The sequence below is a fragment of the Podarcis pityusensis genome (genome assembly GCF_964106645.2).
Source record: "Podarcis pityusensis genome assembly, chromosome: 9".
NCBI lineage: Eukaryota > Metazoa > Chordata > Lepidosauria > Squamata > Lacertidae > Podarcis > Podarcis pityusensis.
Genome location: NC_138034.1, coordinates 71,827,433 through 71,842,095, shown reverse-complemented (window position 1 = coordinate 71,842,095; position 14,663 = coordinate 71,827,433). Strand labels below are relative to the sequence as shown.

The following is a 14,663-nucleotide window of genomic DNA, read 5'->3' as shown; positions in this document are numbered from 1 at the left end:
GGGACCCAAGGTCAAAGAAGATGGCTCTAGATCAGGGTTTCCCAGACTTCAGTCTCCAGCTGTTTTTGGACTACAATTTCCATCATTCCTGACCACTGGTCCTGCTAGATAGGAATGATGGGAATTGTAGTCCAAAAATAGCTGGAGATCCAAGTTTGGGGAACCTTGCTCTAGATCACACTTCAGAAGATATGCTTTTCCTTGTGCCTTGGAAGTACTCTCCCCCCCCCCCCCATGAAGGCAGCAATGTGCCCAGCAGAAACAGGCATGGGTGCATCTCTGATCCCATGCTGCAACCTAGACTGCAGACCCTCCTCCTTGTACCATCGCATACCAAAGATCCATGCTGCCACTGCTACCTGAGGCCTGCGAGCTGTAGATGGACCACCTGTGGGTTGCGTGACCCAGTTATTGGGCATCTGTTGTAGTTGTTACAAGCAGAATTTACATGCTACCTTTCATTTCAAGAAGAAATGCCAAGGCAGTTCACAAATAAATAAAAGCCGACAGCATCATAACAAGGATGAAACAAAAAATACAGCTGCCTGTAATTAAAACACATAGTAAAACAAGTACATAAAACACCAGTAATTAACATCCTTTGAAGCAGCAAGGCAAGAGATGAAGGAAACGTGTGTCTAAATAGGTGAGTCTTCAAGAGCCCACGGAATGCCAATACTGATGGGGCCTCCAGCATTTCCATAGCAATTCTAGGTTGGGTGCATGTGCAGGCTGACTCACAGTTCTCAAATTCCCTACCAGTTGTAACTATAAAAAAGGCACAGAAAAGGATTGTGGGCTTTTGGTTTAACGGGCGGGAGATCTTTTTTTGAGCGAGATGGTAGGAGTTTTTAAGCACTGAACGCTTCCTCCAAGCATTGATTATAAAAATAATTTCCCGAATTGCTCGTTGATGAACCATCCAGATGCTAACAGTAGGCAATTGAAACGCTTGGCTCCCACTGCGAGAACACTGGGTGATTCTTCCCTCTTGTGCTACCTTGATGAGCATGGGGGCCACACACTTAGTCCAACGGAGGAATGGACAACCTTTGAGGGACTTGAGGGCCTCCCTGAGACGTGGTAAACCCTCTTGAGGGTCCACATCGCTTGGTTTAGGTGAAGTGGAAAATCAATACTTCTTTATCTATACCTGAAGGAGTGTCTCCACCCCCATCATTCAGCATGGACTCTGAGGTCCTCCTCTGAGGGCCTTCTGGTGGTTCCCTCACTGGGAGAAGTGAGGTTACAGCGAACCAGGCAGAGGGCCTTCTCGGTAGTGGCACCCATCCTGTGGAACGCCCTCCCATAAGATGTCAAGGAAATAAACAACTTTGACTTTTAGAAGACATCTGAAGGCAGCCCTGTTCAGGAAACTTTTTAATGTTGGGCAGGGTATAAAATCATTATTATCATCATCTCAATCTGAAGTGGTTCTTTCCTTAATCCCCTCTAAACGCATTCTATTTCTATTTGACATTGCAATAAAATTTGATTCATTTGTACCTGATGATTTTCCCTCAGAGTCCCTCTCCTTGCTCCCAAATCCCTGCAAATCCATACACTTGTCCTCACCAATGCGATCGATGGGTTAATAGGTGAGGCTGACTTCATTACCTCTCCTGCTTCTCTTCACTGCTGGCTGCTGAAGGCATCCAGTGGGAGAAACAATGCAGCAGTGAATCAAAGTAAATAGGCCACCAACTGGAAGAAGGAACAGGAAAGAATTGTAGAGTTGGAAGGGACCCGAGGGTCATCTAGTCCAACCCCTCAATGCAGGAACCTCAACTAAAGCTTCTGTGACAGATGGCCATCTAACCTCTGCTTAAAAACTTACAATGATGGAGAGCCTGCCACCTTCCAAAGGGAGTCTGTTCCACTGACAGCTCATACTGTTAGGAAGTTCTTCCTGATGTTTAGTAGGAATTTCCTTCCTTGTAACTTGAAGCCATGGGTTCGAGTCCTGCCCTCCAGAGCAGAAGAAAACAAGCTTGCTCCACCTTCCATGTGACAGCTCTTGAGATATTTGAAGATGGCTATCATAGCTTCTCTCAGCTACAAATCCACATTTTACCAGATTCTCTCTTTTTTATTATACATTTTTATTGATTTTTTTAACATATCAGTTCCAACAGTCATACAACATATATTGTTTTAGACTTCTGTCAACACCTCGGATGATTTTCCGTTCTTTATCACTTATTCTGCATTTCTTAATTTCTATATTGCATTTAATTGTCCTTAACTAATCATTCTTTTCATAGTCTCTCTTCTAATATTTCAGATAATCCATTTTACAAAACTTCTTGCAGTCCTACTAGCGTAATCTGTTCATCACATTTTACCAGCTTCTCAAGAATATCATGGGGGTACTTTGGCAGTATCATACTGCTTTAAAGACATGGCGTTCCCTCATGAGAATCCTGGGAACTGCAAGTATGCCCTATTATGCTCATGAAGCTAAAATTCCCAGAGTTCCCTGAGTAGAGGGATTAATGATTAAACTGCTCTGAGAGAGGAGCAGGGGTCTCTTAACAACTCTCAGCAGTTTTCCTTTTTGTTTTGTTTTTTTACATAATTTTATTAATCTAGATTTTCAAGATAGCCTACAAAAGAGAACCATAAAACAGATCAAAAACATCAGAAACAAAAGCAACAGTAAAAATACAAAAAGCAGTAGATATAAAATCAGTTAAAATCCTGGGCAATCTTACTCTTTTTGAGAATGTCTTAAGACGTGGCTCTCCAGGCAACCCAGTCCGGTGGCAGCTTATAAATAATAGTAATTATCGTTAAGAAAACCTAGAGAGTGGCAGGGATATTTAGAGAAGGATTGGTGCCAGACTTAAGAAACAGGTAGGTTCTTTTTTTAAATGAAAAGAAAGATAAGATGTTGATTTTTGTGTGTTGTGTATTTTTTTTTTATAGCTTTCGTGTTGTTGTGTGGAAAATACTAATAAAATTCATTAAAAAAAGAAAAAGAAAAGAAAGATAACATTTTCAATGAATATACCATATTTTTTGCTCTATAAGACTCACTTTTCCCCTCCTAAAAGATAAGGGGAAATGTGTGCGCATCTTATGGAGTGAATGCAGGCTGCACAGCTATCCCAGAAACCAGAACAGCAGGAGGGATTGCTGCTTTCACTGCGCAGCGATCCTTCTTGCTGTTCTGGCTTCTGAGATTCAGAATATTTTTTTTCTTGTTTTCCTCCTCCAAAAACTAGGTGCGTCTTGTGGTCTGGTGCGTCTTATAGAGCGAAAAATACGGTATATCCCCTCCACAGATACCTCTGTGATGGCATTAAAATATCCTGTTCTTCAATAAAATGGAAACCAGATTGTATCATTTTGGGGGATGCCCTTAATTAGTCTCCAATGGTACGTCAGCACTGTTAATAAACTACGGTTCCCAGGATTTCTCAGAGGGAAGCCATGACTGTTTATAAAGTGGTATAGATTTATTCCATTTCCCCAGGGCAAAAAAAACACTAGAGCAGCTGGGCCTGAGGTGGTGACAGTCCTGGCAAATGCCCAGCTCAGTTCTCTTCCCCGATTCATTTGGCAAATGAAATAAAAATGAATTATCTCTGTGTGGATGGTTAAAAACACCCTTTTCGAAAGAGCTGGGGTCTTGAGAGAAGTCAGCCGTCCTACCGCGGTGATACATTTCTGGCAAATGCGAAGTAGGTCAAGGGGAGCTTAAGCGCTTAAATGACTTTGTTCCCCATGTTTTGTCATTAGTAAATAGTGCATCCCATTTGAAGAGAGCAATTATTGAAGAAGTAGGGCAGTTGATTGGTGGGGGAGGGCTGGGTAGAGCATTAGAAAAATGTGGGAATGTGGGAAGAAAGAGTGTTGCATTTTGGCTGGAAACTCCCGGGGGGGGGGCAGAGGGTTGGAGATATGGGGAGGGAAGTGATCTGGCTCAAGGAAATGGTGGAATCAGAGAACTGTAGAGCTGGAAGGGATGGGTCATCTAGTCCAGCCCCCTGCAGTACACAGCAGACTCTTTTATACTGAAGGACAATGGTGACTTTTTAAATAGCCATACCTCGGGTTGAAGTAGCTTCGGGTTGAGCGTTTTCAGGGTACGCTCCGTGGCGACCCGGAAGTAACAGAACGCGTTACTTCCGGGTTTCGCTGCTCGCGCATGTGCAGACGCTCAAAATGACATCATGCATGCGCGGAAGCAGCGAATCACGGCATGCGTAGACACGGGTTGCATTCGCTTCAGGATGCGAACAGGGCTCCGGAACGGATCTCATTCGCATCTAGAGGTACCACTGTACAGTCATACCTCATGTTACGTTTGCTTCATGTTACGTTCTTTCAGGTTACATCCCGCGGCGACCCGGAAGTACCGGAAAGGGTTACTTCCAGGTTTCGCTGCTCACGCATGTGCAGAAGCGCAAAATGACGTCACGTGCATGCACAGAAGTGGCGAATCGCCACCCGCGCGCGTAGATGTGCCGCTGTGGGTTGTGCTCTTTTCATGTTGCGAACAGGCCTCCGGAACGGATCCCGTTCGCAACCAGAGGTACCACTGTATTTAACACACCAGCCCCATACCTCATAATGTCTTAGGGTAGATGAGAGCTGAAAAGGCAGCATTCAGAAGCAGCCTACTGTGTCCAGTTCTGGGCATGCCAATTTAAGAAGGATGTTGACAAGCTGGAAGGTGTGCAGAGGTGGGCGACCAAGATGATCAGGGGTCTGGAAACTAAGCCTTATGAGGAACAGTTGAAGGAGTTGAGTCTGTTTAGCCTGGGAAGGTGAAGACAAGAGATATGATCGCCATCTTTAAATATCTCAAGGCCTGTCACGTGGAAGGTGGAGCAAGCTTGTTTTCTCTCGCTCTTGGTGGGTAGGACCCAAACCAAAGCCTTCAAGAAAGGAGATTCCGACTTAACATCTGGAATAATTTTCCGGCAGTGGGAGCTGTTTGACTGTGGAATGGACTCTCTTGGGAGATGGCAAATTGTTCTTCCTTGGAGGTTTTTAAGCAGAGGTTGGACGGCTGTCTGTCATGATCTAGTTCATATTCCCGCGTTGTAGGGGGTTGGACTAGATGCCCCTGGGGATTACTTTGAACCCTACAATTCTATGATTCTTTTTTTTTAAAAATTTTTATCAAGAATTTCAACATAACAAATTATCAAAACATATCATCTTCATCCCCCCCCATTCTTTCCCTCCCTCCCCCCAAGACTTCCCTCAGCTCCTCTCTCTGATTTTTCAACACATGTTATTCTCTGCATATTGTAAAATTGTAAAGATCCTTATCTGTCTATTATGTTAACAATCAATAAATTTGTGCCAAGGAGTCCAATTCATTTTGTTGTTTTTTTAAGTAGTTTGTAAAAAGTTCCCATTCTTCTTTAAAGTCACAGTTGTCCTTGTCTCACAGTTTGTATGTCAATTTCACAAATTCTGCATAATCCATCAATTTCTCTTGCCACAGAAAGAAAGAAAGAAAACCCTACACTTCTATGATTCTAACAAAGGTGTACCTTTTGGACCAATTTGCATCTGCCCCTGGTAGCACAGCCAGCAGTCAGGGGTGGTGGGAAGTGTAGTTTTAAAAATACTTGGGAGTGCAACCAGCTTAGGTAACACACTTCAGAAACATGATTTAAAGAGAGAATGTTTTCAAAGCTGGGCTTTTGCTGACAAAGGCTCACTCTGCATGTTGTGCAGGGGATGTGGTCCTATCTTTTGAAACCTGTGCAAAAAAACCCCTGATGAGGCTTGTTTAAAAATTGGCCAGCATGTGCTCACCTGTCACGGGGGTGGCAAGAGAAAGCCATTCCTTTCAAAGCTTTGCTTGTTACTCATCAGAGTCACTGGAGGGCAGCACAGATCCACCCAATAACACTTGCTGAGAAAAAAGGCCTTCACTGTGGTTCTGGAGAGCCAGTGTGGTGTAGTGGTTAAGAGCGGTAGTCTCGTAATCTGGGGAACTGGGTTCGCGTCTCCGCTCCTCCACATGCAGCTGCTGGGTGACCTTGGGCCAGTCACACTTCTTTGAAGTCTCTCAGCCCCACTCACCCCACAGAGTGTTTGTTGTGGGGGAGGAAGGGAAAGGAGAATGTTAGCCGCTTTGAGACTCCTTAAAGGGAGTCAAAGGCGGGATATCAAATCCAAACTCTTCTTCTTCTTTTCGAAAAGAGCATGCGAAAGTGACGAATGTAGCCTTCAACGTGAATTGAGGAGTGATGCCAGGCAATGGAACCACCTTCTCATTTATTTATATTTATTTTATTAAGGTTATCTATAGACCGCTGTTCTGGCAAGACGGTGGTCCAAAATGTGGTTGATTGCGTCAATGTTTTAGCAAATTGAATCCAGCGCATCACAGCCTTCAAATATTTCAAGACCCAATCTAGTTTTTGTAGCCTCGACTGGCACGGCAATCTCGAGCCCGCTCAAACTTGCGGCCCTTGGATCTGATGTATGGCTTAGTGTGGCTGTGTGAGGTTCCAGGGGCCTTGCCGAAATGCCTGTAAACTTTGCGAGCCTTCCTGGGTCCAGAAAGCAGCACAGTTCCTTGGCCCCTGGAGGCAGCCATGGCCAACTGGTCAAAAGTCATGATCTGGCCATCAGCTTTCAGGATGTGGGTACGGGCTCCTCGGGTCATGCTCAGGGCACAAACCTTAAGTTTGGGGATTTCCTGGATGTGAACATCATCAGTCGCTGTACCCACCACGACAGCAGTTATGTTCTGCTGCCCTGGGAGCTTCATCTTACGGATCATGTGGGAAACTCTCAGCGGAGGCCTGTTGGTGCGGCTCATAAAGAGCCGTTTCAGAATCACCTTGTTGAATTTTGCACTGGTCTGTTGAGCAAGAAATCTGTAGAGCTTGACGAGGAGGCGAATAAGAGTCAGATATCCTGACTCTTAGGCTCTTTGCGTCAAACTTTCCGGTCCTTGTTATGGCGTATGTCGACTCCCATGGCAGCACCAGCGGTGCCTGGAAAAAACATGTTTCAAAGTTTTGTCACTGGGTGTGTGGCAGACTCACTGAATGGGGTAGCTGAGTGTCATGGACTGGTAGGATCGGAGGGAGGAACCAGCTGGGGAACCCCCAGGGAAGAAGGCTCAGAGCCCGGGGTGGAGGTGGGACAACAACGAGTCGTCAAAGGGAGAAGACTCAGAGGAGGTGTCAGAAGCTGAAGAGGCAACAGGGCTTAGTGAGCTGGGAGAGTCTGTGGCAGAAAGAAGTCCAGAATCGGAGGCAGAAGCTCAATCAGGAGAGGAGGAATGCCCAGAGGCAGAGATGAGTCTGGCTGGTGAAGAAGTCCGGAGGTTCTTCTCCTCCTGACAAGCTCTCCTCCCCCTGGTCTCCCAGAACCACCAGCAGAGGCCTAAAATGGGCAGAGGAGAGATTGCCTGTACACAAGCGCAGTCTCAGATTGCTTGGGGGGAAATCCTGGAGACAAGGGGCCTTGCACAGCCGTGGGAAGGCAGGGACCTTCTGTCTTGGCCACTGATTCTAGCAGGGATGAGCTGTTGTGCTCAGGAGGCCTGACACTCAACCAAGTCTGTGCAGATTGTGATTTTGCTAATAAAGAGTTAACTCCAACTTGCGTGGTGCGACTTACTGCTGGCTCGCTCCTGACACTGAGTTTGCACATCAGTCTTCTCACTTTTGGAAAACTGGAAGACCCAGGAGGACAGCAGCTGATGTCTACCTACCCAGAAGTGCAACTGATCAGCTCTTTGAGGAGGCAAAGGCAGCCTTTGTGCTGGGAACCTTTTTATGTAGGAACAGGTTTCGCTGATAAGACAAAATAAACGACTCTGGGTTTTTTAAAAAACCAAACAAGCACTGATATGGCTGGGAACACCTGCTGAAAACATCAGGCCTCTCTCACCTGGTTCTGCTCACTCTGCCTCTGCCCGTTGAGAACTGCAAAGGCTGTCTCTAGAGAACTGGTGCGGGTTAGGAGCAGAAGAAGAGCTTTCCGGGTCAGGTCCAATGCCATCTTGTTGAACATCCTGTTCTCACTGTGGCCACCCAGATGCTTGTGCAAGCAGGACCCGAGCACAAGAGCAGCGAGAGGCTGGTGCAGAGTCACACCCAGTGAGCATCATGGCCGAGCAGGGATTCGAACCCTGGTCTCCCAGGTCCTGTTCCAACACTGCAGCCACTGTGCCACACTGGCTGTAAATACTGAAATAGCGACTCACATTGGAAAAGCAACTTTTAAAAGGCTGGTGTGTGGAAAAGCCAGAGAACCAGTATTCAGAGAAAACAAAGCACGTATCCCTTGGGCCTGCTAGTCTTCCCCAAAGTGTTGTTGCAAGACATAAGAAATTGCCAAGGGGCCTTTTGTTTTTGTGTGTGGAACACACAGGAGGTTTCCTGCAGAAGGAGAGAGAGAGAGGAGAGGCTGACATTACCTTCTAGGTGGTTCTGATCTTAGGGTGCATTCAGAAGAGGACTTACCCTTTCAAGGAGGTTGCTGAGATATATGACAAATGGGTCATGGGCAGTGTTTGTTTTTAAATTTGCTAAATTTCCCTCGGAAATGGTCAATCTGGATTTAATGATGGAGGGGCAGGGAACAGGCGGGTATTAGGGATGGGGCGTACTTTGATTCCGTTTGCATTTAAAGGCAAGACCACCTAATTTGCACTTTCTGAAACAATATGAGAACTGAGATGTAGCCATCCTTTGAAATTTGCACTTCTCTTAATTTTGGGAATGCAGTATCACAAACAACTAACCAACTGTCTGACAAGAAATTACATATGATCGGGACAAGTATACAGTGGTACCTCGGGTTAAAAACTTAATTCGTTCTGGAGGTCCGTTCTTAACCTGAGGTACCACTTTAGCTAATGGGGCCTCCCGCTGCCGTCACACGGCCGCCACGCGATTTCTGTTCTCATCCTGAAGCAAAGTTCTTAACCCGAGGTACTATTTCTGGGTTAGCGGAGTCTGTAACCTGAAGTGTCTGTAACCCGAGGTACCACTGTACATAAAAATGAATACATTAGTGAAAACAGCACTTGTAATGCATTTGATTATAATCACATGCAAAAAAAAATTGTGGTATTAGGAGAAAGTCACACCAAAATATTGGTGAGTTTTTATTAGGTTTTTTAAAAAATGTTTATTGTTGTTATTAACAAAACCCCTGCAAATTGCACAAATGTTGCATTATTTTTAGACTGTTTAAATGGTTTCAGAATACTGTACTTTTGTTTTTTGTTTTAAAATTGTCCATCTGGTGCTCTGGGCTCCTTGGGGGAGGAAGGCGGAGTATATATATTCAGTAACTAAGTATTGCAAAATATACATGTTTTAATGCATACTTTCCCCCAGCAAGGCCAACACAGCAGCTTTTATTTAAAATATGCAGCACCACAAAAAGAGATACGCTGCACTTTCCGGGGACAGATTTCCCGTATCTGTGCCTCGCATGCACCACATTTATTTGTTTTTAAAATCTCTGTTTGAGCACCTGCGGAGAACAGCTCTTGCTGCCAACCACATTTGGCACCCGTCGGATATTCTGGAAGGTGGCCAGGTACCTGGCAGACCCCGCCTCCAGCTTGTTCATGATGTACCCAGCTAGCATCACGCTTGAGCTGCCGTCACCCACAGCCAAGAGCTGCTTTCTATCAATGCTCGGCTGACAGGCCCTGAACAGTGGGAGCGGTGCATTAGCAAAAGATCAAACGCAGCTCAGGAAAGGGCAACCCAAATGCCCGAGCAACGAGGGAGAAGCAGCTGCCATTTGTCTCCCCCTTGCCACCTGGGGATGCTGTCTGCAGCTCTCAATCCAGTTCAAAAGAAGCATCGTGGACTTGGAAAAGGTACAGGGAAAAAAAGGCAAACGACATGATCAATGGGATGGAGCAACTCACTTCTTAGGCATGTTTGCAGGGGCTTTTGTGTTTAGGTGAGTGAGAGGAGACACGATAAAGGTGTATAAAATTACCAAAAAGTGTGCATGTGTGCAGAGAGGAATTCTGTCTGCCTTGCAACAGTAGAAATTGAGAACGTCCAAGAAGCTGAATGATGGAAGCCCTGGGAGATGCAAAAGAATTGTATGCACACTGAGCATCATTAAACTATGGACTTTACTATTGCAAGGGGGAAGTGATGGCCACCAATTTGGGTGGCTTTGAAAGAGGATGAGATACATAAATGGCTCCAAGCTGCAATGTGACAAAGCTTGACAGCATCTTAAAAAGCAGAGACATCACCTTGCCAACAAAGGTCCGCATAGTTAAAGCTATGGTTTTCCCAGTAGTGATGTATGGAAGCGAGAGCTGGACCATAAAGAAGGCTGATCGCCGAAGAACTGATGCTTTTGAATTATGGTGCTGGAGGAGACTCTTGAGAGTCCCATGTACTGCAAGAAGATCAAACCGATCCATTCTGAAGGAAATCAGCCCTGAGTGCTCACTGGAAGGACAGGTCCTGAAGCTGAGGCTCCAATACTTTGGGCCACCTCATGAGAAGAGAAGACTCCCTGGAAAAGACCCTGATGTTAGGAAAGATGGAGGATACAAGGAGAAGGGGACGACAGAGGGCGAGATGGTTGGATAGTGTTCTCAAAGCTACCAGCATGACTTTGACCAAACTGCGGGAGGCAGTGGAAGACAGGAGTGCCTGGCGTGTTCTGGTCCATGGGGTCATGAAGAGTCGGACACGACTAAACGACAAACAAAGCTGCAATGTCTTTGTTCTCCCATTTACTGTGGGGAAGATGCTGTTGCACTCAGGTTCTGCCAGGGTCATCTGATTGGCCTCTGCAAGAACAGGATGCTGGACCAGATGTGTTCAACCTTATGGGGGTGTTTGTGAGAATATCGGTTGTTGCAGCACTTGTTTCGGAAGACACTTCACAGAAGTAATAGATGTGCAGACCTACATAAATTCACGGGTGTGTTTTGTGCTCCATCTGTTTCGCCTTCATAGTTTCTCTCTCTCTCTCTCTCTCTCTCTCTCTCACACACACACACACACACACAAACACAAATGTGCAATGGACTGGTTGGATGCAAAGTAGTGGGGGGAGGAACCAGCTGGGGAACCCCAAAGAGAAGAAAGCTCAGAGCCCGGGGGTTGGTGGTGAGACGACAATGAGTGGTCAGAGGCAGAGGACTGGGAAGAGGAGGTGTTGAAAACTGAAGAGGTAACAGGGCTTAGTGAGCGGGGAGAGTCTGTGGCAGACAGAAGTCCAGAATCAGAGGCAGAAGCGGAAGGAGAGGAAGGCCCAGAGGCAGTGATGAGTCCGGCTGGTGCAGAGTCATGGGTGTCTCCCTCTCCTGCTGTGAACATCTCCCCCACCCAATGTCTCACAGAACCAGAAGAGGCATGAAAAGAGCGGAGGAGAGGTTGGCTGCACACAGGCACAGTCTCTGATTGTTTGGGAAAAACCCTGGAGAGGAGGGGACGTAGACGGCCGTGGGGAGGTGGGGATTTTCAGCCTCGGCAACTGACCCATGGGGCAAGACCTACCGGGGATGAAGTGCTCTGCTCATTAGGCCTGACAGTCATCCAAGTCTCTGCAGATCGTGTTCTTGCAAATGAAAAGTTAAGTCCCAACTTTCATGGTGTGATTTACTGCCTGCTCACTCCTGACAATGGGCAAACATTTATGGTAATATTGCCTACTGCATCCCTTCCCACCAAAAGTATACTCCGTTCCTGCAATAAGCTTTTTCAAAACTTCCAGGCAGCTAAGAATGTTCATAAACATTCCACGCACGGCTCCTTGGCGATCTCATTTCAATATACTGAAACCAGAGTTCTTACAGAAAAGAGCTATGGGGGTTTGTGAAAACTGCAATTTGCATGTGTTCTCCTCAGGTTTCCTCTATCCCATTTGTTATTGCTGAGTTTGTTTTCCCCAAAGTAAATCGGCAAACACTTTCCCCCCTCAATGTCGTAGCATGCACTGTGCTCTGCCCCCTTAGTGGCTCTGCAACCACAGTTCAGATTATCCCTTAAGAGATTACCCAAAGCTGGCTTTGACTTTCCGGATGGATATATAGATAAGCAACCACAGATTCCACCACTCCGCTGTTATTTCCAAAATCTGCCTTTATTTACAGTTCAAGTCAAATCACATGCAAACGTTCCCCTCCCCCCACCCTCCCCGCATTTAAGAATAGCGATTAGCAAAAAAGATGCATTAGAATTTTAAAATAGCAATTAAATATACAAAAATATAGTTTACAAAATAAAAACCCAGCATGTTTTCTTTGTGTCTTTTCTCTTTAAAAAAAAAAAAAAATTCTGCTGCAGAATTTTATTTATTTTAGTGTACAAATGTCTCCTCCAGGAGGACTTCTAAGGTTCATAAACTCTCTCTCGAGTCACACGCTATTTACAAAAAGAAGACCGCGTCAGGTGGGGCAGGAAGAGATCAGGCTGTACCCGGATGGACGAAAACAGTAAAAGGCTACTGAAAGTCATGCCATACTAAGAACCGGCTATTGGAAATTTGCCCCTATTATGGAAGGACCGGGAAGAACAGTCTGTGCCATTTTATTTTATTTTTAGCAAAAAGGGAACCTCACGCTGTACAACGTAATACTGCAAAATCCCTTCCCTGTGTCTTTTGAACAACTGCGGACACAGAAACAAAACACACTGCCCAAAAGGGGGTTTGGGAATAGCATCCTGCCTCCTTAGCAGACCCCAAAATAATCTGCGCAGGTAATCTTGGAAATGGACCTCTCCACCGTCAGAACTTTCTCTGGCCAGAAATTTGCTTTTTTATATATATATATATTTCACAAATCAATAATGGAACATGAATTGGACTCCAACCTGCGCTGACAGGTTATCTAATGGAACCAAAAACAATTACTTTTGAACAAATCCAATGAATTTTCTATGTTTGGGTACATCGAACTATATTCACTTGGTGCCTTAGCGGTAGACAAAGTTTAGATTTGGGCTGATGGAATTGAAACACCCGTTGGAAAACGGAGACTCATCAATGGCTACTGGCCATGATGGAAGACCCTCTGGGTCGAGAGGCAGGAGGCCCTCCGAGGCGCCCCAGTTGCTCGTGAACTGCAATGGGAGAGAGGCTTATCACCCTTACGGCTCCCCAGAGGCTTCTGGGGGGGGGGCTGCTGTGGGACACTGGAAGCTGAACTAGAAGGGTCTTTGGTCTGATCTAGCAGGCCTCTTTTTCAGATGAATCCCCACCCCACCAAAAGTCTGCGCTCAACTCTACGCAAAGCTGCTAAGAAGCTTGCAGAGTCCAGGGTTCGTAATAGTTGCCATTTTTATTTTGAATTCCAATCGGGTCTAGCTTCTACGCAGGCAAATGCCCTTCTGCACTCAAACCTGGTTAAAAATGGGATTTGCCGCATTGTGGGAATTTAAAAAAGGGACGTTCCCCTGTTGCCGAATCCAAAAGGCTGCTAAGCTGCCTCTCCTGGCTTTTCCTTGGCTTCAGAGTTGTCCATTAACGTGGCAGGAATCTGCGTGGTTTGCTTCCCCCCCGCCTCCCTCCCGGGGCACTTAAGGAATCATTTTCTGAGGCAGGAACCAAGCCAGTGTGGATCTCAAGCGCCTAGCAGGACCCTGGTGGACGTTGGCCTGACTGGTAACCAAATAATCTGTGCGTCGCCGCTAGGCCTCTCAGCACCCACTCTTCCTTTGGAGAGCTGGGCTGTGCTCTTGCTCTCCGTCCCACAGCGTACGAGAGAGTCACACGGACTGCTGCTGCGGATCGTTCTGCAAACAGGCCAGGCCCTTGCCTTGTTCTGTTCTGGAAGCCACAGGCAATTCGGTATGAGGTAACCACTGAGCGGCAGAATCTCGGGGCACGGTTCCCATTCCACCCGCAGAAAAGGACCACGCGGGGTCTCTTCGATCCTGAGGCGCAAAGGGTGCGCCTCACATCCCTCGCTCCGGCATGTGTGCAGCTCAGTCCAAACGCAGGCGCCAGACTTGCGCGTGTCCTTCGTAAAGTGCTCTCACGGAAAGAAAAAGGGGGTCGGAAGGAAGAAAGGAAAAGGCTGAGCCCGTTATGGCCTCTTCTCGTCGCACCGGCGGTGGTCTCGGCGCTGAGGGCGTTTCTGCGGTCCAAGCACCTTCCCCCTCCTTCAAGTGTGTCCTGGGAGCTCCTCGCGAGATGGAAGAAGCCCCGGCGAAGACCCCGAGGCCGTAAGCAGCAGGTTCAGAGAGCGGGACGTCTCTGGGCGGCAGGCTGCGCCCCAGAGAGGCTCGCGGGGAGCTATACGATGTTGGCCGCCCCAGGGAGGGGCTCTTGGGGGAGTCCGTGGGCATCCGGCTTGCTGTGGAGTTGTGCCAGCTGCAGGACGGCCATGTTGCAGAGTGGGCAGACTTTGCGCACCTCCAACCATTTGATGAGGCACCTGTGGCGGGGAAAGAAAGCAGCCCCTTCAGTATAGGCAGACTTCAAGCCAGGAATATAGCAGAATGGAATGGAATGGAATTTATTATTTATACTCCGCCCATCTGGCTGGGTTTCTCCAGCCACTCTGGGCGTCTTCCAACAGACTATTAAAATACAGTGGTCTCTTAAACATTAAAAGCTTCCCTGAACAGGGCTGCCTTCAGATGTCTTCTAAAAATTTGGTAGTTGTTCTTCTCTTTGACATCTGGTGGGAGGGCGTTCCACAGGGCAGGTGCCACTGGTTCCCTGTAGCTTTG

General features: G+C 46.8%; 1 protein-coding gene and 1 pseudogene across 4 annotated transcripts in view; both read right to left on the bottom strand.

The window, feature by feature from the left end:
• Window positions 1-6,340: 6,340 nt before the first annotated feature.
• On the bottom strand, window positions 6,341-6,972 carry LOC308485611 (large ribosomal subunit protein eL18 pseudogene; annotated as a pseudogene). The gene has a single exon. The product of its transcript is annotated as a large ribosomal subunit protein eL18 pseudogene (transcript).
• Window positions 6,973-12,393: 5,421 nt separating this feature from the next.
• The window catches only part of RNF24 (ring finger protein 24), a 77,899-nt gene continuing 75,629 nt past the window's right edge, over window positions 12,394-14,663 (bottom strand). For all 3 annotated transcript variants that reach the window (XM_081021280.1, XM_081021278.1, XM_081021279.1), the window contains one exon: window positions 12,394-14,365. In XM_081021280.1, coding sequence (XP_080877406.1) covers window positions 14,224-14,365 — 142 coding nt within the window. In that variant the 3' untranslated portion in view covers window positions 12,394-14,223. The remainder of the gene's footprint in view (window positions 14,366-14,663) is intronic.